The 25,723-nt window shown below is 39.9% G+C and overlaps 1 protein-coding gene and 1 long non-coding RNA gene across 2 annotated transcripts in view; one reads left to right on the top strand and one right to left on the bottom strand.

The window, feature by feature from the left end:
* The window catches only part of LOC105488728 (uncharacterized), a 41,893-nt gene extending 41,227 nt beyond the window's left edge, over positions 1-666 (top strand). Inside the window, exon 3 of the long non-coding RNA XR_011610324.1 lies at positions 302-666. This is a non-coding gene — a long non-coding RNA (uncharacterized lncRNA). The remainder of the gene's footprint in view (positions 1-301) is intronic.
* A 7,346-nt stretch (positions 667-8,012) lies between these two features.
* LOC105488726 (olfactory receptor 10A3) lies at positions 8,013-8,957 on the bottom strand. Its single transcript, XM_011753068.2, is given in 1 exon segment — positions 8,013-8,957. A coding segment is annotated over 1 exon segment (945 nt).
* Positions 8,958-25,723: the final 16,766 nt, after the last annotated feature.

Raw genomic sequence — 25,723 nt, 5'->3', positions numbered from 1 at the left:
CCACTGACAATGAGAATGTCCTGTCTCCAGTGAGAAATGGAAAAGCTCCCCATCAATACTAGAGCTATCCTTCTTTCAGTAGCCCTGGTGAACAACCTGGCTCATTTGGACTTGACAGTTCAAGTTTACTGGGGGTCTCTGAAAGAGCACAGAGATACTTATAAACCCCTAAAGGACTTTAAGCTATTATTTGCCAAATACATAGATAAATAACATGATGCTGTGGATGGGAATAAGAACATGAATTATTCTATTCCTCCTAATTGTAATTTTTCCTCCTAGTAATGTTTATATCTTTTAGATTCTACATAAAGACAATGCTGGCACAAGGCTTCCAACCCATCCTGTCTTCTGACCCAAAAATTAAAGACATCCTGTCATTGGGCTTCTTAAATCATGTAACCAGAAGTTTTTACTCCTCCAATGCTATGCAAGGCCTATGCCCATAAAATCAGCAAGAAACAATGGACTTCTGCCCTTCTTCAGCCCCCTTGAGATAAAGGAAGAGTATATAATCTCTGAGGTGGAAATAAGATAGAAGACAGGTAGGACTTGTTTTCTGGTCACAAACCTGCTGACCAAAACAGGATCTGGTCCAGGCAGGATAAAGTGATAAAACAAGAGGAACCAGCAGATGGTGACAAAAACAATCCCTAGATCCCCTCATTGTTCACTGACATAAGACACTTCCACCAGCACCATGACACCTTACAAATTCCATAGCAATGACACAAAAGCTACCACCCCTTTCCATGACAACAATATGGAAGTTACCACCCCTTTCCCTGGCAATGACCCGGAAGTTACCACCCCTTTCATAGATAGGTATAAATAATCCACACCTCAATTTGCATGGACCTACTCCTTAATTTGCATGTAATTGAAAGTGGGTATAAGTGAGTATAAATACAGTTTCTAAGAGCTCATACATTGACCACTCTGGGCACACTATCTGTGAGTTAGCCCTGCTCCACAAGGAGCAGTGCCGTTTGATAAAAGATTGCTGTCTAATGACACTGACTTACCCTTGATTTCTTTCCTGGGTGAAGCCAAGAACCCTCTTGGGCTAAGCCCCAGTTTTTGGGGACTTGCCTCTCCTGCAGCAATCGGACACAGGAAGAGTGTATTCAAGGTTATAAGTATGGCAGGGGAATATATGACTCTTAGGACCAGCCTAAGAAATTTCCTGATTACATTTAACATTTTAGACATGTCAAGAAAAACCAAGAATACAGAATCAAGTCATACTGGAAGAAAACATTGATTTTTTTTTTTTTTAACCTTCAAGATAAAACATATCAGCATTAGGCCATAACAACTGTTAGAACTGTAGGAAAAGGTTATAGGAGCTGATGAAAAAGCTGAAGGAGAGTTATTATCTCAGGCCTTTTCCAAGGGAGAAAAAGCTGAAAGTGTCAAGACACAATAAAAGTTGATCTTCTGAGATGTGAATCTGAGAAGTTTTCAAAAGAAACATTACAGAATTAAAAACAAAATTTCTTGGAATATCATTAAGAACAAACAAGTATCTTAAAAATCTTATTTTAACATAGGAGATCAATCCTAGAAAGACTACTATAAATAATTTCATTTTAATTATAGTCATCACATACAAACTTCTTAAAGTCCCCTTCATGAACTTTATCATGCTTGGACTTTCTGACTAGTGGTGTACTTCCTTCTTTTCTAAGTAGTCAGTCATTTTACTTTAGGACAAAAATTTATCATACAAGATCCTTTTTCACATAAAATTATTATCATTTCTCTATAAATTTCCTTACCAAAAATATATCTTCATATTCATAACTTTTTTCACATCATTCTTCCCTACTTACTGATTTTTTACTTTTTAAATAAATAGCTTGCAAATAACCTCCAAATTGCATAAAATTGTTTTGTTCTCAATAAGAAAATAACTTACAGAATTATACACTAATTAGAATTATTATTCTTAGTTACCTTACATTTTAGTGAAAACCTAGGAAACAAGAAATCTTGAACTCTATATCAGATGTTAGCATTTTATAAATAAAACTATTGCACAATTTTGGAAACATGTTTTCACATGTCATAATCTTTTTTTAATTGGAAATGACCCAGACACCCAATGAGTATCAATTATTCAATTTAAAATAATTTTAAGATTTTAAATCACATGAAAAGTCCACTTACAAGCACTTACCTCATTTACATGTATTCAATTTTTTATTTTTAGCAATTTATCTTTTACTTTTGAAAACTGAGACATTATACAAAGCTAATCATTATTTAAAGTTATTTCCACATTAGTCATTTTTTAAGTCTGAATATTAGGTGAATACCTAAGTAAGAACCTTAAACACAAGGTCATTTTGCTAATAACTCACAAGATTCAGCTGTTTTCAATGAACCAACAATCTTAAATTAGTCTTATTTGTCAAAAAAAAAAGAATCACACAAATAAAGATTACTCAGCTTTGGGCTGGGTTTACAGTCTCATAACCTCTGTGCCTGACTCTGACACCTTAAAAAATCTAGCAGAGGCAGATATAAAACTCATTTACCCAGACACAAATGTGTACTGATGATTCTGAAGACATTTTTGTTTTTATTTTACCACTGATTTTTAAACCAGTTTATTTATTAAAGATTTATTTGAATTTTAAAAGCATTTGGATTTAATTTATGTGTACTCATTTACTTATAAGTAAATTTGGTAGCATGCCAACACAACATGGAAGATAATACACATACATCACACAAACATATCTAAACATGCTTAAACACATGCACAAATGAAGATCCAATAGCTTTTCCCTCAGAACTCTAGCCGTAAGATAGTAATACAAATTCACCAATCTATAAAAGATAGCTGGATCCAAGTTATGTCTGATGATATTGGAACTTGTTTACACGGCTAAACTTTGTTTGCCCCAATAGATAATTCACAGAAAGCTGAGGGCCAGAATTTGAGTAGTTTTTCTAGCAGTTTTTATTTTAAAGACCTCTACCTTTTTTTTTCCTTCAGTTTCAAATTAGTTTCTAATGTTCCTATTTTAGCCAGAACTGACTAAACTTATTTTAAAAATCTTTACGTCACCTTTAAATAGTCAGTTTTAACTCAACACCAGTAGCTTAATAACAGCAGATTCAAAGCAAGCAGAAAAGAAAAGAGAGAAATATAGAGACAGCTTTAGAAGACTCTGCTGAACTTTATAATTGCAGCTTAACCACTTGAGCTCTGAATTTTCCTTACTGTAATTTGCCCATCCGTTTAAAATGTGCACCAAAATGGGCCATCATATGTAACCAGCTGGAGTCCCAGATAGTCTACAAAAGAATTCGCATGCTTTCTTCCCCCATAAAGCTTGACACAAGTATGGGAAATACTCTAGAATCCCAAAGAGGATGACAAAATCAGGGACCATAATGTTGAAAACCATTTCTCCCTTAGCAGGAGGGGAGCAGTTTATCTTGCAGGCTTCTGACAGTAAGACGGACCTGGTCTTTGATGGAGGCCATGCCAAATGCACCCTTGGAGGGAGGAATAACACTAAACAGAGACACAAACACAGACAGATCCGATGCAGATGGAGTGCAGATTTTTCCAACTCTGGCTCCAGCTTTGGCTTAACATACCTGCCTTGAGTAAACATGCAGGTGTCACTGAAGTTCAGCCACTGTGACTTACTGAACTCTAACTGTTCTTCAGCTTGCCCATTGTGAGAGATGAGGATCTCTTCATGAATTACTGAAAGACTCTGGCTTTCACCATTTTGTTTTCAATGGTTTGTAAATTGCACACATCTTTTGTTATCTATCTGAAGATCAATGCAATTTAGTAGCACCAATATAATTCTATTTTCCTTATGACTATCACCCCTCATTGCTCCTGGACATTTCAATTCATGAATAATTGCATTGGCCACTGCATTTCCCTCCATGGCACATAATTCCAAGTCACCATTCCTGAAATATAATGTTTCTCTGTGTCCTCAAAAGACATTACAAATCGATGAATAGCCAAAATACAAATACAGCTATACACATTTAGAATTAACATAATCTTATTTCTTAATTTATTAAACATAAAATCAATTTATTTGATATGAATCTAATACAATAAGTGATTCAAGCGTTTAAGCCAAATTTAATATGTAATAAAGACTCAGGAAAAAAAATAAGCTGGTGTGTGTTAAACCATCACAAAATATTTTTTAAGTCTCATTATCACAAGGTTATATGCATGTATGGCATATTCCTAAATAATATACAAAAATTATAAGACCTCCCTTACATTTAGCAGAATATATATACCTAATCTTAATTAATATCACACTATCTTTTACTCAAAATATTTTTTGAAGCTGTCAGAAAAATTGCAATAATTCCCTTGCTGAACAATAATATAAAAACTTAATTAAAATTTGTTCCCACCAGTTTTCCTACTCAAAATGATTGTTAAAGTCTTAAAATGAATCAGTGATGTTCCTTCCCAAACTAGGTTGGACAATAAAGTATGACCAAAACTTAAAGGACAAAAAAACACAGAATCCCTACTTTGCCAATAAACCTCTTCTTTTGAGACAGAGTCTTGCTCTGTTGCCCAGTTTGGAGTGCAATAGCACGATCTCAGCTCACTGCAACCTCCACCTCCCAGGGTCAAGTGATTCTCCTGCCTCAGCCTCCTAAGTAGCTGGGATTATAGGCACATGCCACCACAGCTGGCTAATTTTTGTATTTTTAGTAGAGACAAGGATTCACCATGTTGGCCAGGCTAGTCTTGAGCCCCTGACCTCAGGTGATCCACCGGTCTCAGGCTCCCAAAATGCTGGGAATACAAGTGTGAGCCACCACACCCAGTCATAAACCTCTTAATGAACAAGGTGATATCCCTCAAAAATTAACTCTAAGTCATCTACTTGCCCATATTTGGAAAGTAAATAGCACAAACAATTTTAAAAACTAGAACCACCACCAACAACCCAAGCCACAATAAGCCCACCACCATCATTCAGCCCAGGAGTTAGATGTAGTGTTGTGTCACAAACGTATGGTTTTAAGACCTAGAAGTTTGACAAACAAAAAATTGTTTACATTATATTTAGATTGAATGAAATTGTATATATCTTCATCTATTTATAGATATAGATAGATATAGGTAGATACAGAGAGGTAAGATATGCATATAGATAGAGAGATATGGCTAAAGAGATCCGCAGAATAACAAGTTTCTTTCTCAAAAGTCACTGATCTCATATTTTCAGTTGACTATCAGCCCAGGGACTATCCAAGGACTACGGATCATTACTTCACTTCAAATGCAAAGAGAATGTGAGCCGGGTGTGGTGGCTCACGCCTGTAATCCCAACGTTTTGTGAGGCCAAGGCAGGTGGATCACTTGAGGCCAGAAGTTAGAGACCAGCCTGGTCAACACGGCAAAACTCCATCTCTACTAAAATACAAAAATTAGCCAGGCATGGTGGCACATGCCTGTAATCCCAGCTGCTCGGGAGGCTGAGGCATCAGAATGTCTTGAACCCAGGAGACAGAGTTTGCAGTGAGCCGAGATCGTGCCACTGCACTCCAGCCTGGGCGACAGAACAAGACTTTGCTCAAAATAATATAAAATAAAATAAAATAATAAAGTAAAAGAGAATGTGGACAGCATTCCTGACTTTGGGAAGTGGTGCTTAGGACTACCTGAAAAGCCAGAGACCTCCCATCTGGAGAATTCAACAAGATTTTAAACTGCCAGTTACTGTGTATCTTACAGGAAGAATCAGATATTAGATGTTCCCTGAAATACTACTACCTTTACTGCTAACCCTGAGATACTGGAAATTCATTATGAATATATCATATTTGGACTCACAAAAAAGGGAACATCCCTTGTAACTGACTACACCAACATGTAAAGAAGTGCCCAAGGTCTTGGAATCTAACTGGTCAAACCACTTATTGAGACTGGGCAGATAATCTGAAGGGTGCATGCAACAAACAGAGCACTAAGGTAACTTAGGCATACACACAAGAAGGAATCAATTAAACCACCACTTCCACCCACTTATTTTCAGAACCCTCCTGAGGCTTCCACATGAGCACTATTCCATTACCAGTTCTCTCTGTTTCAGTCTTATGCCTAACCCACCCTGAATCTGCTCCAAATCTTGAAGCTAACATCTTGCCTCTGATTGTCTTCTCATTATTAATTAAAAAGTTTTTCTAAAGCACCTACTCTGTCCCTGGCACAGTGTTAGGCAGATGATGCACAGTGGTGAACAAATTAATATAGTTCCTGTCCTCCTAGGGCTTATTATGAAATATGGCAATCAAACATTAAACAGATCACATATTAAAATATATGAGGAAAGCTTAAGGTAATAAGCTGCCTATATGAAACAGGGAGAGATTGGGATCTACAAAGTGTAGCTAATACTAACAAGGCAAATATAAATGCAGTCACAAAACAATCAGCACAGTCTTTTATTTTAGTCTCAAGTTCTATATTTCAAACTGACACACAGTTCAAAGAGGGGAAGACTCAGCAGCAGCTCCTTTCGTGTTTCTAAGCCATGTGCATGAGGTCTTGAGCTTAGAGTCAAGAAACACTCCATGGCCAACTCCTTCACTGGCAGGGGAACTCACTGGACTCTCTCCCACAAGGTCCTACTTCAATTTAGGTGCTTGTCTTCATTCTCCCTCCGTTCTATTCTATAAGCATGAAATATTCCAAAGGTTGCAATGTGAAATTATACATTCTGAGAAAGGCCACACACTTAGTAATATAGTTCACATATGATATAAAATAAGCACAATTAGTTAATTAATTGCATTGGATTTCCACAATGAACAACAACAACAAAAAAATGCATGAGTCATTGTTTCTAAACAAAGTGTCTGGGGGCTTTGTAGGAAATTTTGTAGGACATTTCCCATTTCCCATTTCCCACAAATGGAAATTTAACAAAAGTCTCTGAAAACAGTATTCTGCAAGTAAAAATGATACTATCAAGTAAGAACTCTGAAAACTTCCCAGGTAGATCTCTAGTGACCAATATTGGATAAATATTTGGAAAACTATCATGAGAAATTTACTTTTGGATTATAAGCTCAGTGAGTCTATCAAGTATAGAACCATCTGGGTCCCCCAAAATAGATGCACTTTTTTTTACTCATCCATGGAACAAATTTTCAGTCCAAAAATAAAAACCTCACCAATCTATTGTTGGTCTCTTAAAGCTCTACCCTGTTACCAAAGTACAGTGGGCCTTCAGGCCAGTCTGAAGAACTATAATCATTTTGAAAAGTAATTTTGCAACAGCTGGTAAAATTTACAAGCACACCCACTCCTCATCCCATCAGTCCCACTTAAATCTAACAAACAGATATATAGACATCAGTACATGTAAGCATATGGAACAAGGTGTTTAAAGCATTGTCTTAATGACAATAATCCAGTAGCTACCTGGATGTTCACAATAGAGAAATGGATGAATAAACCGTTGTATCACATGTTATGAAAACATATGTATCTATTAAAAACAAGTGACACCAGTTCTTTATTGAAAGAGAGAGATTCCCTGATACATTTTCAAATGTTAAAAATTGAACAAATTGGCTGGGTGCAGTGGCTCACACCTGTAATCCTAGCACTTTGAGAGGCCAAGGCAGGCAGATTGTTTGAGCCCAGGAGTTAAAGACTGGCCTAGGCAACATAGCAAAACCCCTTCTCTACAAAAAATACAAAAATTAGCCGGGCATGGTGGTGCATGCCTGTAGGCCCAGCTATTCGGGAGGGTGAAGTGGGAGGATCACTTGAACCCAGGAGGTGGAGGTTGCAGTGAGGAGAGATTGCATCACTGCACTCCAGCCTGGGTGACAGAGTAAGACCATGTCTTAAAATAAAAATAAAAATAAAAAAACGAATTTAATGTATTCATACCAAGAAATGCAATCTGTTTTCACCCTTTATTAAATTTAAATAAAGTGTAATAGGGTAGTAGCCAAATATCACATGACTTCTCATGCAATCAGACTGTGTGTAAAACCACGTTTCTTTGACATAATTTTATCAAAGCCCTTTTCATGTCACTGTTTCGCAAGGTGTAAATGAGTGGATTCAGGAGAGGGGTAAGCAGTGAGTAAGACAGTGACATCAGTGTCTTGGTTTCTGGTGAGTAGCCAGATTTGGGCTGTAAATAAGTCATATTGGCTGTGCCATAGAACAGGGTCACAGATGTGAGGTGAGAGGCACAGGTGGAAAAGGCCTTTTGTCTCCCTGTAGTTGATGGCATCTTCAGGATGGCAAACAGAACTCAAGTGTAAGACAAGAGGATCAACAAGAAAGGAACCATAACAATCAAAATGGTGCCTGTGAAGGCAAAGATTTCAAATAAGAAGGTGTCTGCACACACAAGCTCTAGTACTGCTGCGGTTTCACAAGACAGATGATTAATTTCATTGGGGCCATAAAACAGAAAACTAAATACCCAAGTGGTCTGCACAGTAGCCACCATGATCCCTGAGATCCATGAGAACATTACTAATTTCATAAAAACCCCTCTGTTCATAATCACTTGGTAGTTCAGAGGATGGCAAATTGTAGCAAACCGGTCATAAGCCATTGCTCCCAGGAGAAAACATTCAGTCCCACCAAAAATAAGGATGAAATACATCTGTGCAAAACAGCCCCCAAAAGAAACCGTAGTTTTCTCAGTAGAGAGCACCACCAGCATTTCAGGCATAATGACTGCACTGAAACTCACCTCCACCACAGATAAATTTAGGAGGAACAGGTACATGGGAACGTGGAGGCTCTGGTTTAAGGAGATGACGACTATAATGATGGCATTTCCTATCAAGGTCACCACATAAATAACTAGGAAAATCCCAAAGAGCTGCACCTGGAGCTCAGGAAAGTTAGAAAAGCCCAGGAGGATGAATTCAACCACACAGCTTTGATTTTGTCTTTTCATTTCAGTAGTTGAACCTTAATATTGTTTTTATGGACCTGGTATATCGAGTATGAAGTCACAATCCCATAGCTGTGAGTTTGAGTCTGGAATTCTTAACGGCAGATGTAATGACAAGCTCATTTTGACAGAACTTCAGGTTGGTTCTTATGAAGAATGGCCAATGGCTTGTAATAGTGAATCTTTAAAATACAAATAAAGAAGTTAAGTATTTTGGTTTAGAAATCTTGTTTTTTAAAGTACAAAATAGCAGTAAATGTTATCTGGCTACATCTTTGTTATGTAGGTTGCTCTCTCTCCCCTCTCTTAATGCCAGGTCCCCCTTTAAAAGCCCCTGCTTTCTCCCCAAAGAGTGAAGCAGTGTCCTTAAAGACAGGAGCCTATACCTCTTCCCTTAATTGGATTCTGCAAGCAAAGAGCAACTGAACCTGCGTTTTGGTTACACCTGGATTGCGAGCTAGTCTGGAACTTGACTGCAGTCCTAACTCTGCCACTGTCTCCAAGATGGGTCTCTGCCTCTCCTGCACTTGGGTTCCCATCTGTATGGGTTGGAAGCAGGAGAATGATCCCTGCTGGCTCCGACATAGGTGTTTCCTTCATTTGTTGATAGAAAACTGCAGGCTGCAAACTGCAGGCTGCAAGGCCTCAACTCCAATCAGATGGGAGCTGGGCTGAAGGGAACATGGAATAGTGGTGGTGGGCACAGAGGCAGCACACATGCTGCCTGAGTCACTTTGGGCCTGCCAGTCCCATGCAGAGATGACCATTTTCTTCCCAATCCAACTGCCCCTCCAGAACCCCTCTCAGGGCAAAGCAACTTCATTCTATCTTCTCTCAACCAGATCAAAAATCCTTGTCTCCCAGTATTCCCTTCACTGTCAGGGCCCACATGTCTTTAAAATCTAGAGTCCTCCTGGCTTCACAAGTCCATTCCCACTGACACTGCTCCACCTCACTGCCTCTTTTCCTCTCCCTTCACCTCCTCTACCATTAAACGGAAACTAACTGGCTATTCCATGTCTTATACCCCTTCCTCCAATCTGTACCTCAAATTTCTGACAAAATAATATCACCTTCCCTCCCAGAACCTTCAGGGTCTCCCCTTATCAGTAGAATATAACGCCCACTTCTCAGGCCGACATTTAAGGGGAACTAGAGTGATAACAATTGCTTTAGGAATGTAAATGAGGGAAACATTACTTCTGAATGGACAGTGAGGGTGGGAAACCATAATCACAAGATGGCAGGGGTGGAAGGTCCATTAGGCAGAGGAGAAAAAGCATAAGGAAGTCTTCCTTGCTCAAATAGAAGATATTCAATGACACCTTAGTATTAGAATGGAGCTCTAAACTGGCCTTCGTGTGATGCTTCGAAAATCAGCAGCATTTTACTATGGGACAAGAGGAAACCAGGAGGAGAGAAGGACACAGCGAGTTGAAGACATCTTGATTTCATGTTATTAGGACATTCGCAGAGAGGAAAAGGCAATTGATTTACTGAGTCTGACCATAGTGATATTAAAAACCAAATATATGTATTAACTATAACAAAGTATTTTGGATATAAGAAACCTCCTAAAATAGACTTGGCAGAAAAAAAAAAAAGCACCTAAGTATCATTTTAATAGACAAAACTACATTTTCAGCTCCAGGCCTATAAAACCAAGTATGTTTGTAAAATGAGAAAATTTAGAATATCCTACTAAACATAGACAACTTTTAAGGAGCTGATAAAGCACAGTTATATATTAAAATAAATTTTAGATGGGGGCGGAGCAAGATGGCCGAATAGGAACAGCTCCAGTCTCCAACTCCCAGCGCGAGCGACACAGAAGACCGGTGATTTCTGCATTTTCAACTGAGGTACTGGGTTCATCTCACTGGGGAGTGCCGGACAATTGGTGCTGGGCAGCTGCTGCAGCCCGACCAGCGAGAGCTGAAGCAGGGCGAGGCATTGCCTCACCTGGGAAGCGCAAGGGGGAAGGGAATCCCTTTTCCTAGCCAGGGGAACTGAGACACACAACACCTGGAAAATCGGGTAACTCCCACCACAATACTGCGCTTTAAGCAAACAGGCACACCAGGAGATCATATCCCACACCTGGCCGGGAGGGTCCCACACCCACGGAGCCTCCCTCATTGCTAGCACAGCAGTCTGTGATCTACCCGCAGGGCAGCAGCGAAGCTGGGGGAGGGGCGCCCGCCATTGCTGAGGCTTAAGTAGGTAAACAAAGCTGCTGGGAAGCTCGAACACCGTGGAGCTCACAGCAGCTCAAGGAAACCTGCCTGTCTCTGTAGACTCCACCTCTGGGGACAGGGCACAGTAAACAATAACAAACGCAGCAGAAACCTCTGCAGACGCAAACGACTCTGTCTGACAGCTTTGAAGAGAGCAGTGGATCTCCCAACACGCAGCTTGAGATCTGAGAAGGGACAGACTGCCTGCTCAGGTGGGTCCCTGACCCCTGAGTAGCCTAACTGGGAGACATCCCCCACTAGGGGCAGTCTGACACCCCACACCTCACAGGGTGCAGTACAGCCCTGAGAGGAAGCTTCCAAAGCAAGAATCAGACAGATACACTCGCTGTTCAGAAATATTCTATCTTCTGCAGCCTCTGCTGCTGATACCGAGGCAAACAGGGTCTGGAGTGGACCTCAAGCAATCTCCAACAGACCTACAGCTGAGGGTCCTGACTGTTAGAAGGAAAACTATCAAACAGGAAGGACACCTACACCAAAACCCCATCAGTACATCACCGTCATCAAAGACCAGAGGCAGATAAAACCACAAAGATGGGGAAAAAGCAGGGCAGAAAAGCTGGAAATTCAAAAAATAAGAGCGCATCTCCCCCGGCAAAGGAGCGCAGCTCATCACCAGCAACGGATCAAAGCTGCACAGAGACTGACTTTGACGAGATGAGAGAAGAAGGCTTCAGTCCATCAAATTTCTCAGAGCTGAAGGAGGAATTACGTACCCAGCGCAAAGAAACTAAAAATCTTGAAAAAAAAGTGGAAGAATTGATGGCTAGAATAATTAATGCAGAGAAGGTCATAAACAAAATGAAAGAGATGAAAACCATGACACGAGAAATACATGACAAATGCACAAGCTTCAGTAACCGACTCGATCAACTGGAAGAAAGAGTATCAGCGATTGAGGATCAAATGAATGAAATGAAGCGAGAAGAGAAACCAAAAGAAAAAAGAAGAAAAAGAAATGAACAAAGCCTGCAAGAAGTATGGGATTATGTAAAAAGACCAAATCTACGTCCGATTGGGGTGCCTGAAAGTGAGGGGGAAAATGGAACCAAGTTGGAAAACACTCTTCAGGATATCATCCAGGAGAAATTCCCCAACCTAGTAGGGCAGGCCAACATTCAAATCCAGGAAATACAGAGAACGCCACAAAGATACTCCTCGAGAAGAGCAACTCCAAGACACATAATTGCCAGATTCACCAAAGTTGAAATGAAGGAAAAAATCTTAAGGGCAGCCAGAGAGAAAGGTCGGGTTACCTACAAAGGGAAGCCCATCAGACTAACAGCAGATATCTCGGCAGAAACTCTCCAAGCCAGAAGAGAGTGGGGGCCAATATTCAACATTCTTAAAGAAAAGAATTTTCAACCCAGAATTTCATATCCAGCCAAACTAAGTTTCATAAGTGAAGGAGAAATAAAATCCTTTACAGATAAGCAAATGCTTAGAGATTTTGTCACCACTAGGTCTGCCTTACAAGAGACCCTGAGGGAAGCAATAAACATGGAAAGGAACAACCGGTACCAGCCCTTACAAAAACATGCCAAAATGTAAAGACCATCAAGGCTAGGAATAAACTGCATCAACTAACGAGCAAAATAACCAGTTAATATCATAATGGCAGGATCAAGTTCACACATAACAATCTTAACCTCAAATGTAAATGGACTAAATGCTCCAATTAAAAGACACAGACTGGCAAACTGGATAAAGAGTCAAGACCCATCAGTCTGCTGTATTCAGGAGACCCATCTCACATGCAGAGACATACATAGGCTCAAAATAAAGGGATGGAGGAAGATTTACCAAGCAAATGGAGAACAAAAAAAAGCGGGGGTTGCAATACTAGTCTCTGATAAAACAGACTTTAAACCATCAAAGATCAAAAGAGACAAAGAAGGCCATTACATAATGGTAAAGGGATCAATTCAACAGGAAGAGCTAACTATCCTAAATATATATGCACCCAATACAGGAGCACCCAGATTCATAAAGCAAGTCCTTAGAGACTTACAAAGAGACTTAGACTCCCATACAATAATAATGGGAGACTTCAACACTCCACTGTCAACATTAGACAGATCAACGAGACAGAAAGTTAACAAGGATATCCAGGAATTGAACTCATCTCTGCAGCAAGCACACCTAATAGACATCTATAGAACTCTCCACCCCAAATCAACAGAATATACATTCTACTCAGCACCACATCGTACTTACTCCAAAATTGACCATGTAATTGGAGGTAAAGCACTCCTCAGCAAATGTACAAGAACAGAAATTATAACAAACTGTCTCTCAGACCACAGTGCAATCAAACTAGAACTCAGGACTAAGAAAATCAATCAAAACCACTCAACTACATGGAAACTGAACAACCTGCTCCTGAATCACTACTGGGTACATAACGAAATGAAGGCGGAAATAAAGATGTTCTTTGAAACCAATGAGAACAAAGATACAACATACCAGAATCTCTGGGACACATTTAAACCAGTGGGTAGAGGGAAATTTATAGCACTAAATGCCCACAAGAGAAAGCAGGAAAGATCTAAAATTGACACTCTAACATTGCAATTAAAAGAACTAGAGAAGCAAGAGCAAACACATTCGAAAGCTAGCAGAAGGCAAGAAATCACTAAGATCAGAGCAGAACTGAAGGAGATAGAGACACAAAAAAACCCTCCAAAAAATCAATGAATCCAGGAGTTGGTTTTTTGAAAAGATCAACAAAATTGACAGACCCAAGAAGAAAAGAGAGAAGAATCAAATCGACGCAATTAAAAATGATAAAGGAGATATCACCACCGACCCCACAGAAATACAAACTACCATCAGAGAATACTATAAACACCTCTACGCAAATAAACTGGAAAATCTAGAAGAAATGGATAATTTCCTGGACACTTACACTCTTCCAAGACTAAACCAGGAAGAAGTTGAATCCCTGAATAGACCAATAGCAGGCTCTGAAATTGAGGCAATAATTAATAGCCTACCAACCAAAAAAAGTCCAGGACCAGATGGATTCACAGCTGAATTCTACCAGAGGTACAAGGAGGAGTTGGTACCATTCCTTCTGAAACTATTCCAATCAATAGAAAAAGAGGGACTCCTCCCTAACTCATTTTATGAGGCCAACATCATCCTGATACCAAAGCCTGGCAGAGACACAACAAAAAAAGAGAATTTTAGACCAATATCCCTGATGAACATCGATGCAAAAATCCTCAATAAAATACTGGCAAATCGGATTCAGCAACACATCAAAAAGCTTATCCACCATGATCAAGTGGGCTTCATCCCTGGGATGCAAGGCTGGTTCAACATTCGCAAATCAATAAACATAATCCAGCATATAAACAGAACCAAAGACAAGAACCACATGATTATCTCAATAGATGCAGAAAAGGCTTTTGACAAAATTCAACAGCCCTTCATGCTAAAAACGCTCAATAAATTCGGTATTGATGGAACGTACCTCAAAATAATAAGAGCTATTTATGACAAACCCACAGCCAATATCATACTGAATGGGCAAAAACTGGAAAAATTCCCTTTGAAAACTGGCACAAGACAGGGATGCCCTCTCTCACCACTCCTATTCAACATAGTGTTGGAAGTTCTGGCTAGGGCAATTAGGCAAGAGAAAGAAATCAAGGGTATTCAGTTAGGAAAAGAAGAAGTCAAATTGTCCCTCTTTGCAGATGACATGATTGTATATTTAGAAAACCCCATTGTCTCAGCCCAAAATCTCCTTAAGCTGATAAGCAACTTCAGCAAAGTCTCAGGATACAAAATTAATGTGCAAAAATCACAAGCATTCTTATACACCAGTAACAGACAAACAGAGAGCCAAATCATGAATGAACTTCCATTCACAATTGCTTCAAAGAGAATAAAATATCTAGGAATCCAACTTACAAGGGATGTAAACGACCTCTTCAAGGAGAACTACAAACCACTGCTCAGTGAAATAAAAGAGGACACAAACAAATGGAAGAACATACCATGCTCATGGATAGGAAGAATTAGTATCGTGAAAATGGCCATACTGCCCAAGGTAATTTACAGATTCAATGCCATCCCCATCAAGCTACCAATGAGTTTCTTCACAGAATTGGAAAAAACTGCTTTAAAGTTCATATGGAACCAAAAAAGAGCCCGCATCTCCAAGACAATCCTAAGTCAAAAGAACAAAGCTGGAGGCATCACGCTACCTGACTTCAAACTATACTACAAGGCTACAGTAACCAAAACGGCATGGTACTGGTACCAAAACAGAGATATAGACCAATGGAACAGAACAGAGTCCTCAGAAATAATACCACACATCTACAGCCATTTGATCTTTGACAAACCTGAGAGAAACAAGAAATGGGGAAAGGATTCCCTATTTAATAAATGGTGCTGGGAAAATTGGCTAGCCATAAGTAGAAAGCTGAAACTGGATCCTTTCCTTACTCCTTATACGAAAATTAATTCAAGATGGATTAGAGACTTAAATGTTAGACCTAATACCATAAAAATCCTAGAGGAAAACCTAGGTAGTACCATTCAGGACATAGGCATGGGCAAAGACTTCATGTCTAAAACACCAAAAGCAACAGCAACAAAAGCCAAAATTGACAAATGGGATCTCATTAAACTAAAGAGCTTCTGCACAGCAAAAGAAACTACCATCAGAGTGAACAGGCAACCTACAGAATGGGAGAAAATTTTTGCAATCTACTCATCTGACAAAGGGCTAATATCCAGAACCTACAAAGAACTCAAACAAATTTACAAGAAAAAAACAAACAATCCCATCAAAAAGTGGGCAAAGGATATGAACAGACATTTCTCAAAAGAAGACATTCATACAGCCAACAGACACATGAAAAAATGCTCATCATCACTGGCCATCAGAGAAATGCAAATCAAAACCACAATGAGATACCATCTCACACCAGTTAGAATGGCGATCATTAAAAAGTCAGGAAACAACAGGTGCTGGAGAGGATGTGGAGAAATAGGAACACTTTTACACTGTTGGTGGGATTGTAAACTAGTTCAACCATTATGGAAAACAGTATGGCAATTCCTCAAGGATCTAGAACTAGATGTACCATATGACCCAGCCATCCCATTACTGGGTATATACCCAAAGGACTATAAATTATGCTGCTATAAAGACACATGCACACGTATGTTTATTGCAGCACTATTCACAATAGCAAAGACTTGGAATCAACCCAAATGTCCATCAGTGACAGATTGGATTAAGAAAATGTGGCACATATACACCATGGAATACTATGCAGCCATAAAAAAGGATGAGTTTGTGTCCTTTGTAGGGACATGGATGCAGCTGGAAACCATCATTCTTAGCAAATTATCACAAGAACAGAAAACCAAACACTGCATGCTCTCACTCATAGGTGGGAACTGAACAATGAGATCACTTGGACTCAGGAAGGGGAACATCACACACAGGGGCCTATCATGTGGAGGGGGGAGGGGGGAGGGATTGCATTGGGAATTATACTTGATGTAAATGACGAGTTGATGGGTGCAGCACACCAACATGGCACAAGTATACATATGTAACAAACCTGCACGTTATGCACATGTAGCCTACAACTTAAAGTATAATAATAATAAATAAATTTTAAAAAAATGTAAAAAAAATAAAAATAAAAAAATAAAAAAAACAAATTTTAATTACTACCTTCATGAGTAATTTTTTTAAGCTGAGCTGAAATGCTCCATCTTTTCCCTTTAACATAAAACAACATAATGCTAATTTAGCTACCTCACTGACATGTTCTACTGGCTCTGGCATTAACTTTCTGTATGATCTTGGGCAAATAACTCCCTCATCAGGGTTTCGTCTTTCTACCCAATTAGACTTATTTCTGACCACCTTCACCCCACTCCCTCAACTACATACCTTTAAGAATTGATGATTTGTGCAAGCAAACCATTTATAGATCTAATTACTGTCCAAACTTTTATGTGAATATGAAGGCCACAGCAATTGACTTTCTTACCTGAGCATTGAGTTATCACTTGATAAGTACCTCCAATTAACAGTGAGGATAACTACAGATGGCAAACTCACCAACAAGTACCAAAGCAGAATCTTCAGATCCTTTTCTATTCACTGTCCCTGATTTTCATCCCATTTATGTGTTACCTCTTCAATTAAAAAGCACTTCCATAAATACAACTTAGTGATTCAATGCATTGATTTTAGATTATACTGCATTAAATTGTATGCCCTGAGAGAAATCTTCTCTGGAGAACTTACACACAATTTATACAGACTCTCTTGTATGGGGATAAGGAAGCTCCACTGCACAAACTTGGAATACGGCTCTTCCAGATTTCCATTGGGAATTAACACCTCTTCACACGAGAGACCCAATTCCACCAAGATCTTCCCCATTAAGAAATGAAAGCAGAGACTGAATAAATGTTAATAAATAGGCACAAATTGAGAAGGGAGAAAAGAATGTGAGCGTGAGTAAAGGCAGAGTGATTTGGACAGAGAATCTGATTGGACAAGACAGACAGCTTGCACAATGGTAGGAAATGTGTTGTGGCAAGTAAAATGAAGTTACTTTGTGGAAAGTCTGGAGATACCAAAACTTAAATTTTCTAGTAGTAATATAGAAATACTAAATTTGGGGGGAAAGTCTTTCAGATAATTTTATAGTTGAAACTTTTTAACTTGAAGTCAAAACATCTGAACTAATATGACTTTGAGCATCATGTCTCTTCTCTGGCTCTATTTTTTAATAAAATCAAGATAATGTTATTAACTTCACAAGGTATATGTAACAATCAGAGGACTCAGAGTTAAGTTCACACTGATTTGAGCAATCAATAAAACTATTAGCTCAGTTCCAGCAAAGTATAGGGATGAATGAATCTGCAGGCTTGGCTTTATCCAGAACTCAGATAATGTTGCCAGGACCTGGATTTCTTTATTTCTATATTTCTCATCTCTGCTTTCCTAGAGTAGGTTCTATTCTCAATGAATATTTTCCCCTTAGTGGCAATAAGGCTGCTAACAACACTTAGGAATAGATCTTCTCTGTATCCAGTGGGCAATGTACCAGTTATCCTGAGGAAAGGGTTTTCATTTGCAAAAACTAATCCAAGAACCCCTCCTATATCATTTACTATGGTGGGATTACATGAGTATCTACCTATAAACCAGACACTGTGGCTGTGAATGAGATGAGAAATGCTACCTAATATGCAATTTTCATGGCATCCTATACTATAAGCAGGTACAGCATCAATTCTAACTATGCATACCTGAAAATGTTTAATTAAAAAAAATTCCCCAAGGGAAATGAAGGTACTATTTATAGGAGAAGGAGGTCAAAGAATGATGGTGATTCAACACACAAATGCTCTATACATAAAGCATGCTATACTTTAAATTATTATATGAATACAAGGAGGTGAGATGAAAGCTGAGAAACAACAAAGTTACATTACTTATTTTTGCAAGATGGACTGGACAGAAGTAGAACTAGGATGTAATGAATGGAGCAAAATCATAAATATTGTAGAGGATAAATAGTTATATATAGTCCTGGACATGAATGTGTCACATAAATGAGACAGGATTTCAAATGTTTGTGAAAGAGAGGATGAATAAATAGAAACATGGACAGGGAAGTCCATAAATAAATCACTTCAAGGGCTTTGCATACCTTTGGAACTGATTCCTGAGTCCAAGAGTGAGGGGAAAAGGGATATACTTACCCTCTTAAAATAAGTCAAGGAGTAAATAGTCACACACTCTATTAATGAATAAGTCTTCTCAGAACTGACAATCCCTTCATTGAACAAGCTGAGAACCTGACTGTAAAGGCATTGTTATAAGCCTACACAGACGTCCCAGTCCCCTGAGTCATGCAAAAAAGAAAAATAAACATCCACTGAAACCCTTGAAGTGGGAAATGGAAAGTGTGATATACAGAAATTATCTTTTTTCCTATGAGTCTGTTACCTAAGAAGCAAAGCAACAGAGTAAGTGTCATCAGCAGGCAATGGGATCAGCAACAATTTGTCAGCAACGATTTGGTGGGGGGGAGGGGGGAGGGTGTTATGATGGTGGTATTGTTGGACCTATCAATGTTTGTAGGATTCCCTTGAGCATTTCTTGAAAGGTCAGTCTGGTGGTGATGAATTCCCTCAGTTTTTGCTTGTCTGGAAAAACTTTATTTCTCCTTCACTTCTGAAGGATAGCTTTTCTTGGTAGAGTATTCTTGGCCACCAATTATTTTCTTTCAGCACTGTGAAAATATGACTGTCTCTTTGCTCGTAGAGTGTCTGCAGAGAAACCTGCTGTAAGTCTAATGAGGATTCCCTTATGTGTGACTTGATGCTTTTCTCTTGATGTTTTTATAATTCTCTTTTTATCTTTGACTTTTAACAGTTTGACTATAATGTGCCTCAGGAAGGATCTTTTGGGGTTAAATATGTTTGGGCAATTGAGCTTACTGGATCTGGGTCTTCATATCTCTCCCAAGACTTCAAAAGCTTTTAACTGTTATTTTGTTAAATAGGTTTTCTATGCATTTTCCCATCTCTTTCAGATCTCTCATAATATAAATGTCTGTTTGCTTAATGGTGTCACATAAGTCCTATAGGCCTTTTTCATTCTTTTTTATTTTTTTATTTTTATTTTCACTCACTGAGAAATTTCAAATAACTGATCTTCGAGTTCAATATTCAATCTCCTGTTTGATCTAGTCTGGCTATTGAAGTTCTCTGTTGTACTTTTTATTTCATTCATTGAATCCATCAGCTGCAGGATTTCTGTTTATGATATCTGTCACTGTATTAAATTTCTCATTCATATCATGAATTGTTTTCTTGATTTTGTTGAATCTTCTATATGTATTCTCTTGTATTTCACTGAGTTTCCTTAAGATCATTATTTTGAATTCCTTTTCTGGCAACTCATAGATCTTTTTTCCTGTGAGGCCTGTTATTAAAAAGTTATTGTGTTCCTTTGGTGGTCTCATATTTCCTTATTTTTTCATGTCTTTTGTGTCTCTGTATCTGGTGGAAAAATTGCATCTTCCAAACTTTATAGAGGGGCTTTCATAGAAAAGGACTTTCACCTGCAGTTGTGTCTTTGTGTGGCTATTGAGAAAGGTGTGGTGACTCTGGTTCTGAGTAAATGTAGGTGGTGTAGTCTCTGTGCAATTTGTTCAACTGCAATCAACATCAGCAATAACTGTGGGTGCCTCAGTGATGTGGCCTGTAGAAGCTTGTGGCAGTGGCAATGGTGGCATGGGTTACTTACTTAAGCACCTAAGGTACTCTGTATCAAGGGCTTTGGAGGGCCTCCTTTTCTCATTTTTCCCATAATGGGGAGAGGTAGCTGAAGTATCTCCTCCTGGTGTCAGGTCTGACATGGCCTACAAGCAGCTGTAGCAGTGCTCGGTTCCAGTTGCATGTGCTCAGAGCATCTGTGGAGCTGGAGTACTAAGCTCAGGGTCTCAGGAATCTATTGTGCGACCAACTCGGGTTTTGGTGTGCAGGTTCACCCTCTGTAGTGGGGTTGGATATAGACTACCAACAGTATCTGTGACTCTGAAGCACCCCCTAGCAGCTCAGGCCTAGAAAGCCAGGTTGTATCTATGACTCTGACTCTGGAGATTAGGACATAACACTGGCTTAGTTCTGGGGAAGAAGGGGTGCTTCAGAGGTTTTGGTCCAGGGAACAAGGTCCAGCTGCAATTTGGGAACCAGAACCAATAAGGTTCAGTGGCAACTCAGGTCCCAAGGGATGAGAAATCATGTGGTGGTGATTCTAGACCTTGGAAAGGTGGGAGTATCCCAGACTCTGTGAGGCAGGTGTAGTGACAGCACAGACTCCAGAATGGTGGATCACAGCTGTTGACCTGGCAGATAGGGAGCAGCACAGTGATGACTCAACTTCCTGGGAATGAGGGGTGTCTCAGCAGCTCATGCCCTAGGAGGCTAGTCCAGCTCCAGGGAAGCAGGGTACTTGAGTTGTTTGGTCTCTAGAACATAGTGTCTAAGCTCAGGCACTGCTCTGTTCCCCTGGGATGCAGGGTACTAATATAGCTAAGCCTTGATATGTACAGCTACTCAGCCTAGGCACCAATTCCTCAGGGGCAATGTGTCATTTCAACTAAGGAATGGGGGGCTTGACCACTCTGGGTGGTCCAGGCACCATTTCCCTGTGATGCAGGGCATGCTTCTGCTTAGGCTCCAGAGAGGCATGACTGCTCTGAGCAGTCAAGGTACTGTTTTTCCAGGAAGCAGGTTACTGCTTCAGCTCACACACAGAGGGGCAGAGCACAGCAGCAACTGGGAAGGGTATATGGAACGACTTCACCAAAGCACTGTTTCCCTGGGAGGTAGTACATAGCTTCAGCTCAAGTCCTGTGGAGCAGAGCAAGACAGTAACTGGAGAGGTTTTTGGAGCAGCTCTGTAGAGGCAACGTTTCCTCAGGAGTGAGCGAGCAGCTTTAGCTCAGGCTCCTAGGGGGAAGGTGCAGCAGCGACTGGGAAGAGTAGATAGAGCAGGTCTGCCAAAGCACTGTTTCCGTGGGGAGGAGTATGCAGCTTCAACTCCAGCCTGAAGGGGTGAGGTGTAGCAGCAAACGGGAAGGGTAGGTACAGCTGCTCACCAGTTAGAGAGGTTGGGCCACTGGGTAGGGGTAGTTTGGAGCCCCAGAGGTTAATGGATGCTGTGGTCACTCACCCCCAAAGCAAAACACACTCCAGCAGTATTCCCAGGTTCAACACAGCATTGTAATGCGTAGCTGCATGCGCCATAGTCAGGGGCTGAGACAGGGGCTGGGACACAGGGCACAGTGTCAACTCCACTGGTGACAGAGGGGAGCACAGGTATAGCTATAGACTCCAGGCAGCTCTCTTAGCTGGGCTTAGTGCCTGTGAGGACTGCAGGGGTCTGCAACAGTGAGGACTATAGGTGTCCAAGGTGTTGATGAGGGCTTTTGAGGTGACCTTGCTTGCCTTTTCCCTGCAAGGAGAAGTCCTTACTGGTTCCAAGCTGATCCCAGCTGGCGAATGGGGTGATGGGGGCCAGGTGTTTCCTTCTGTTCTCTGTGTGGCTCTCCTGAGTTTCTGTGCCCACCCAGGGTTTCTGTGGCTCCTTTGATAAACTTTGGTGCTCTCCTTTAGTTATTTTTATCAAAATATAGTGGTTTATAGTGGTTTAATTATTGCTTTGGCTGTCTTTGTGGGGGATGGGGAGGACAAGCACTATGGACTTCTAGAGGGCTATCTTGCTGTCATCAAAATCCAAATATATATAATATTTTTAAAAATACAATTGATGAAGTATTCTACCAGGAAGAGGCATACCCAATGCTCTTGCCTTTCAGGATTCCCTTCGGACACTGTAATATGATTTATACTTTGGAGAGCAGGATGGTAAGGGTCATCACAGGAGTAGTATAATACATAAACAGTTAATATTTTAGACATGAAAGTCTCTATAGTTATACATGTCCTTTAAATATTTCCTATCCCCCAGGGTAGAGAAAGAAGCTTATGCTTTATATTCTCTGACAGAGTCCCTCTTTTCTTTTGCATGGAAATATAAATATATCTATCACTGCCAAGAAGAATGTAAATTTCTGTTATAAAATCCTCCAGGAACATCACAATTGAGGGTCCCTAAGGTAGCATCCCTAAAACCATAGGGACCCTAAGGGACCTCTCCCCAGAGAACCAACCCCCAGTAATCTCTAAGCGTCAGCCTGGTATTGCAAAACTTCATGCTTAGGGCAGAGTTTCTTTCATTCCTTCCTCAAATTTGTCTTTTAGGAACTTGACTGTGGAAGCAGTAGGGAGAATGGATTTGAGGAGGCTGTTAAAGTTAACCAGGTGATCAGTGGGTAAGCTTCGGAAAAATTAAGTGGTATAGGCAATTGGATTGGTGATTGATGGAAATCTGGGAGAAGAGAATAAGGCAAGAGTGACAACTAAGTTTTGGCATAAGCAACTGAGCAAAATTTGAAAGACAAAATGGAGGATTGGATGATGAGTTCAATCTGAAACATGTGAGTTTGAGGTCAACCAAGTAGAAAAGTCCAGTAGGCAGCAGGATATACTACCCTCACAATTTTTATTCATCAATCACACCACAATAAAGCTGGAAAATAACAAAAAGAAAGGAAGGGAATAGATTGAGTAGGTATAAAGGGATAAGATCTGGAGCTCTTCTGTCTTGAACAGAAGTGCAAAGATCTCATCTGTGGTGACAGGAGAGAAGGCAGAGTAAAGCAGTACATTTTGATGGTTCTAAGCCTGGTTCACCTTTGTATTCAGACCAGTCTGGGAATCACTGACAGCTGCTAGAGCTGATACATTCAGAAACAACTTATTTGAAGGACAGAGGAGACTTCAGGGGAAAAAGTAGTCCTGAAAGAAGAAAACAGAAGGCTAAAGCTTTGAAAATTGAGAATAGTGAGGAGCCAGAATATGTGGGAAGATGGGAACAGGGCCACGGCAGTAAGACTGAGATTCTGAGCATAATCTGTGTCCTCATCTTAAGGAGGCTTAATGGCAGAATCTTAAGATAAGGGACTGCCTTCAAAGAACAGGCAAATCAATTTGTGAAGGAGAGGTCATCTCTAACATCCCTGGGGATGTAGAGTTTCTAAGAAAACCTCAGTTTGGTGACCTATGTGTTAAGCTGTCCAGATCTACCTTCAAGAATGAAGAATTTTCAGGAATGAAGATTTTGGGAGTGCTGTTGCCAGAAAGCCCTGAGCTGTTAGCCCCTAAAAGGACTGCTTCACCTGGGGCAGCTGTATCTACTAACTGATCAGTGGCAGAGGATAAGGGCTTGGCCCCCACTCTGAAGGTCAGGACATCTCTGAAGGGTCATCCCCGCCTTCAGTCCATTGAAGCCTTCAGGGAGTCTGCCTCACAACTCAGCTTCTTTCTTTGCTAAATCCTGCCCTTCTTTCCTTCTCTTCCACAGTTGTTGATCCTATTGCACACTAATCTCTATTGCAGTGTTTCCTGCAGAACCTAATCTACAACAGTTAAAAAAATATGAATGCTTGGCTCCCGGCAACACCAGCAGGCACTGAAGCCCCTGCATAGGGGGTTTGTGGGACTCTGCACCTTTGCTTTAAACATAACCGCTGAAACCCCGGAAGCACCTCTCTCACCAAAGATAGCACCTTGAAGTACAGCTGAAGTTCCTGTGCCTTAGTTCCCTTGTCTACAAAAGCAGACAAATTAGATTAACACTCTTTAGGCTCGTATCCACTTCTAGAATGCTATTCTATTTCATTTTTCTGTTCATTATGATAATAACAAAAGAAAGAGAACAAGAGAGATAAAATAACATGAAGAAGAAAGGGCTTAATGCGTTACAAAAACCAAAGAGCAAAGAGTGAGGAAGAGAGTGACAGAGATGATTAGGAGAGGTGTGCATGCAAGCCTGGTAGGTTCATTAGGATTTTTTCCCCAATTATAATAGGTTTTTAAATATTTTCCACAGATAAAACTGTCAGAGTTGTGTTTCAAAATTACTACTCTTTTTATTGTGCTAGGTGTTAAAATGAATTGATTTTGATTGAAATAAATGTCTCATAATTATCCCTACTCCTATGGAAATGATAATGTCATCTTCAAAATGAAGGAAAATTGACTTCAAGCTGTTTCAACAAAAAAGTGGGTCTAATGAGCAAAGGTGTGATTAGAGCCAATCTGGTCAAGAACACTATCCACCTGCCCAGGCAATCGGGCAAAGTCATAAATTCATTCCATTTGGACTGGCTACAGACTGAATGGATCAATACACCTGTTAAATCATCCCATAGTCAAGCATATGTTGACAGCTCAAACTTATTTTTATCAGCCTGGTCTTAGATACAGGTAAAAGTAGATACATGTAAAACTTTGGATTCAGTGGCCATTTAGATCCCGTGATTACAACAGACTGTGAGTCCCTCAAGGGCAGGGGTTATTCAGTTTTGAAGCCCCTATGCCTATCTTGTGTTGGTGGAAGGTAATTAGGCAGTTAGTAGATTTATTAATTGAACAGAGATATAAATGAACAACAACAAAAAGCACAATTAATTGATTTGAATTAATTTGAGTCTATGTGACTTAGCATCATGTGAAATGGATCTCCAGTGAGCATCCAGTGTATTGACAACAAAAAGATGTCCCATAAAATTTTCTTTTTTAACATATTCTCAGGTTATACAAAGCAAATTGAATTATTCCCTTAAATGGCTGAGTGTATTCCCATTTGGAGTTTAGAATCTGATGGTTCCCAGTTTGGCCCTCCCAAATTTGAACCAATTTTCCCAACTCATCCACAGATAAGTTTCTAGCTACAGAAATGAAAATCCTGTGTCTCTATTTAGCAGTATCTGGGTGCTTTCCCAAGACGGTGGCATTGAGTATATCTTCAGGCTTATGTAAAGTAGAAACTTTTCAGAAAGTAATGTAGAATTATATATCTGTTAAAATTAATAC

The sequence above is a fragment of the Macaca nemestrina genome, chromosome 12 (assembly GCF_043159975.1).
Source record: "Macaca nemestrina isolate mMacNem1 chromosome 12, mMacNem.hap1, whole genome shotgun sequence".
Lineage (NCBI taxonomy): Eukaryota > Metazoa > Chordata > Mammalia > Primates > Cercopithecidae > Macaca > Macaca nemestrina.
This window is presented reverse-complemented; position numbering and strand designations above follow the sequence as displayed.